Consider the following 5310-nt stretch of genomic DNA (forward strand, 5'->3'; position numbering starts at 1 on the left):
TGTGGGTGGGGAGGAGAAGGGAAGCGTAAAAGGAGACTCAGAAAAGATGATAAATGTTCCTTTTTCTGCCTCCTTTCCATGTCTTCTCATCCGTACAGCAAGCTAGGGATTTGGGTGGCTCCATATTAAGGTCAAACTCTCAGCTGGAGAAATCAAGGCATGATTACCTGCATTTTTCAAGGCTGATGAGCAATTCTGGATGGCAATCTATATGCTCCTCCAGCAAGGCCGAATGTGGAAATCTAGCCTCTTTGCAACAACTCAGAGTAGGCATGCAAAAAATGAAGCTCCCAAGTAAAGAACCTGTTTCTCACATACTTATCTTGACAAATAGGTTTGACCACATCTTTCTTAGATGCCATGGCCTGGCTCAAGCTCCAGCTCTTTCATAACTTATTATGTTCCTTCTAAGCTGTTGCAAGAGTAATGAGAGCTCTTCTGTTAGCACCCTAATAAACTGTATGCTGATGGCTGGATGTGGGCAAATGTACAGGCCACTTTAGAAACATGTTTTTCCCCACTTACACTGGATGCGATTAGAGAAGTAACAATGAGATAGCATTTATCAGCACCCCAGCGCTCACACGCATCCCACAGTGAGGAGGCATGTTCTGGTGCTGAAAGCGGAGTGGAGGTCAGGACTCAGAGGGTGGTAGGGGAGCAGGCTGCCCCAATCTGTCAAATGGAAGGATGGTTTAATGGTTAGAACGGGGGCCTGGTCCCGGCGCAGTGAGCAGCATGCTCACTTCACATTTTCAAAAGCATCCAAGAGTCATTGGATGCCCAAATTTCAAACACTTCAGGCCTGGTTTAAAAGGCGGCTGGGGCACCCCTAGATACTAGTGAAGACTTCCGGAGCCGCAGATGTTTAGCACTCCTGCAACACAGGCCTGACATGTTTAAAGCAAGGCACCCAAGCTACTCCTGAAAATGTCAACTCTAAATTCTCTGGGGCTCAGTCTGCCCATCAGCAAAGTAGGAAGAATACTGGTCCTGCCAACCTGACATCCTACAAGGAGTAATCAAAGTCTGCAAAGTACTTCGAGATCACGAGGTGTGAGCCTGAAGCCTGATTTCATTCTGTCACTACCGTGTGGTGGAAACACACACAGTGCAAATGCAGGAGAAAAGTTTTGCAGAAAGAAAAACAAACCATTACCTGCAGGTCAAAGAATTTGCTGTATCTTCGGTAGATGATCTGGGAAGTCGAGTCAGACCACACGACATTTATGATGTACACCTGGTTGGACAGAGAGAAAATAAAAAGTCAGTTTGGTATCTAAGGCATTCAGAAGCATGGGCCACAATTCAAAAGGCAGAGTCCTGGAGACGAAGAGCTGTGTCTATGCAAGGCACACTTGGCAGGCTCCTCACCCCGGGCTGACTGGAAGAAGCAGTGTGCTGCACCATCAGTTAGCCCAAATTCAAGCTGCTGCTCTGCCATCCACTCACCCAAAGCTTTCAGAGGGCTCCTAGGATAATGGCAAGTGCTATTTCCCATACAGCAGTCTCCCACCAGTTCACATGAGCAATGCCCCATGACATGCTTTGCCTGGGATTAAAGTTTGGTGAAGGGATTGGCAAGCCCCTTCTACTCCGCTGCCCTAAGTCTACAGGAGAACAGGCTCATTGCTGAACATGGGAGCAGAAGAGCTGCTCCGCTCCATCCCGAGCTCCCATGAGAGGGAGGCAGCAAGACTTTACCTAGACCTTTCAGAACCTAAAAAATGCCATTTAATGGCTCTAACCATCAGTCCATCTGTCCCAGTACTCTGGTCTCACATAGTGGCAGAGTGGCTGTGGAGGGGGAGAAAGGAGGTGAACAGGGCACGTTCAGAAGTTTCCACCCCTTCTTCCTCTCCCATTGCAGCTTCCAGCATTCAGAGATTTAGGAAGAAGTTCCGACGCAGAAGCTGCCGCCTTATGTTCAACATTTTGGTCCAACTGGCCCAATCTCCTTTCGAAATGGGTTCAGCTACCGCCCTCCATAACATCTTGCAGCAATGAGTTCCACGAGGTGATTACTTGGTGCATGAAGAAGAACTCCCTTGTGTTAGGTTTAAATCTACTACCTAATAGTTTAATTTTACATGCCCTAGTTGTAGTACTGCAAGAGATCATAAATAATAAATCCCCGTTTCCTCTGCACCATTTAATACTTTGTGAACCTCTATCATGCCCCTGCTTCAGGCACTGAAGCGGACATGTCCTAGCCTAGTTAGTCTCTCTTCATATGGCAGCCCCTCCATCCCTGCTGCCCTTCTCTGTACCTTTTCTAGGTCTTTAATATCCTTTTTACGGCACAGGGACCAAAACTGCACATAGTCTTCAAGGTGCGAACACACCATTGATGTATCAAGAGGCATAATAATACTTTTTTGGCTCATTTACAATTCCCTTCTTAATAATTCTTAACATTTGATTTGCCTTTTGCTGCTAAACACTGAGCTGATGGTTTAAATGAACTGTCCAAAATTGCTCCAAGATCTTTTTTCCTGAGTGGTAACAGGTAATACAGAGCCCATCACTGTGTATGAACATTTTGGGTTATTCTATACCTACTCTGCTTTCTGCCTATTTTTCCCCTCCTACGTGCATCACGTTACACTCTTCATTATTAGAGAACAGGGTTTATGCAGAGGATGTAAAGGAAAAATGGTTTCAAAGGAAGCCTCAGTCCCAAAGGGAGTGGGAGTGCAGCTGTCATTGCAGAAGGAATGGCATATTCCAGGGCTGCTGCATCTCCCCCCAACTTCCAGGGACACGCAGCATTTCCAATCTGCTCTTCATGACTCCTTCACAGGCAGCCCAAGCCTCTCTGCCTGGAGGAGTTTCCAAGGAAACTCTGCCAGCCTCGCTTCATGGCGTTACAACCATACAGCACTTGCAAGTTGGATGCAGAGAGGACACAACACAGCCCTACACCAAACTCACAAGCTACAGTTCAACCCTGCAGCATATTAGGAAATACAACAGATGGTGGATTACCAATGCCTTATGCCTTAGGGCATAGCTTGCACCTGTGCAATGTGGATGTACAACAGCCAGGCTGGAGAGGGCAGCGCCTTCCTCTCTATTGGAGCTGGCAAAAGTCATAAGATAAATTGTAAGGCTGGGATGAATCTAGGCCAGGGGCCTCCTCCTCAAGCCCTGGCCCCACCCTGACTACTCCAGAGGCAATGGTTTTATACGGTGAAATGCTTCAACGAGGAGATGCTCCCACTGCCATCCCCTTGGCTCCCCTGCACCTCCGCAAATATGGGAGGGGAAACAGGCCAAACTCTATTCGCAGGCACATCTACTCCATGGGCCAAATCTGATGCAAAGGTAAAAATATCACAATCTGCTATCCTTCAGTTTATGGCCACTGTTTCTAGTAACCCAGAGGGGCGCCCTGGTAAACAGAGTGTCCCCTATTCCCTGCTGACCGCCCCACCCGGATGAGTTTGTACACAGCCACAAGATCACCTCTCAGCCTTCTCTTGCGGAGGCTGAAGAGATTCAGGTCCCTCGGTCTGTCTTCATAGGATCTCACCTGCAGGCCCTCAACCACACGAGTAGCCCTCCCTCCGGCTGCTCTCCATGCTGCAGGGCTGCACTCCTGCCCGCCTGCGTGGCGCGCTGAGGCTGCGCACAAGGTGGCTGATAAATGCCCCGTGCATATCAGCCACACCAGCCAAAAAAAAGCCGATTGCTGATATTGTCAATTTTCCTTATATCTTGGGACCGGTGCATCACTGCACCTCTATTAAATACCCGCCGTGTTTTAGAGACCCTGTTCATTCACCTGCCGTGTGAACTTGAACGGTCTGAGGTCATTCAATCATCACAGTCATTCAATCCTACCTCCTAAATTTGACCTCTTAATACCAAAAGTGTTAATAAATTATTATATCTAGACAAATTGCTGCCTGTTTATTAGATCTTCTGTTAGGAACATTTCAGTTTTTTTATTTTAGAAATGTCGGCACTTTTCAACCTATAGTATTTTATGCAGATGCTTGCTCAGTGAAGTAAGGTCCCCTCTCCAAGCTGCTGCAAATTCAGCTTGACAGGCAGATCTTGCTGTTCGTGAGTCATTAAAAAAAGATGCAGTACGTCCTTGGGGGTTTTATCTGTTGCTAATACCCACTAATCAGTGTGATTTTATCAGCTACTTAATGCCAACCTCAAGATTTCCCAACTGCATAGTAAAAACAGCAAAATAAGTATACCCTTTACTGCCTACACAGAGCAGGGAGGAGAAAAGATTACTTCCTACAGTACTTGAAGACGCACTGAAATGTCACCAGGTTCAGCTTTATCATCAGATGCCGTGTTTTCGGTGGAGAACGTCCAGCTCTAGCTGGCACAAATCCAGACAGTAACCTGAAGTCTTTGTTCACATGCTGTTGCTTTTTCCATCAGCCAAGATGATACTTCATAGTCTATGATGAGGTGAGGGTGGTTTCTAAAGGGCTGGGATAGCAGGAAGAGAGGCAGATGGGAGCCCTTGAAAAGTCAAAGGTCATGCAGCCATTAAGAACAGCCGGCATCTGCATGCAGTAGACTAGCATTTACCTTACTTGCTTTGTTGCCATAAAAATGAAAGTCTCTGGTACAAAAGGTGTGGGAATTCAGTGTTACGAAGATACAGGCTCGTTTCCATCCCATCTCACAGCTCATTTAAAATCTACACGCAATAAAACCTTTGCCCGGCCTCATTCTTGTAGGGATTTTTAGACCTGTATTCAAAGCAGGATCGTGGACACTCACAGCTGTGTAGGTTAGTCCACTCAGCACAGCACAAGATCTACCCAACTGGACACTAACCGCAAAGCCCTATGGGAAATTCAGAGACTGGAGTGAACCTGGGACTCTGAATTCAGACCGTCCTGAGCATTGAGAGTGGAAGAGGGCAGGCCTTTCTCTCTCTGCCTCCCAGGCCACATAAAGGAAATACTGGACCCTAAGACTACTTACAGCGTGGGTCACCCTGCCATGCCCCAGGAACAGTTACACTCTGGCTAGAATTTCACACACTCCTTCACAGTTAGTGAGGAAAGAAACCTCATTTTTTGTAAACTTAGATAATGATCTAATCACATGACTCCAGCAGCTGGAGCTCTGGGCACGTGCCTGTGCCTTAATCTGGTCCGAACATGACCAGACTTCTAGGAAGATCTGATTCTGATCCAATTCCAGACCCAAGCTCCACGGCTCTGGCCTTGTTCTGCTTTCTGACATCTCAAAAGGTCCTACATGGTTGTGTGAAGTTCCCCAGGGTTGTGAAATCAGCCTGCTGACACTGGAAACAGTCTCAGGACTGGC

General features: G+C 47.1%; 1 protein-coding gene across 1 annotated transcript in view; it reads right to left on the minus strand.

The window, feature by feature from the left end:
- The window catches only part of SH3PXD2A (SH3 and PX domains 2A), a 304812-nt gene that overhangs the window by 253185 nt on the left and 46317 nt on the right, over positions 1-5310 (minus strand). The window contains 1 exon segment of the mRNA XM_025201204.1: positions 1160-1240. Within this exon segment, the coding sequence (XP_025056989.1) occupies positions 1160-1240 (81 nt within the window).

This window comes from Alligator sinensis, unplaced genomic scaffold (genome assembly GCF_000455745.1).
Source record: "Alligator sinensis unplaced genomic scaffold, ASM45574v1 scaffold61_1, whole genome shotgun sequence".
NCBI classification, from domain to species: Eukaryota; Metazoa; Chordata; order Crocodylia; family Alligatoridae; genus Alligator; species Alligator sinensis.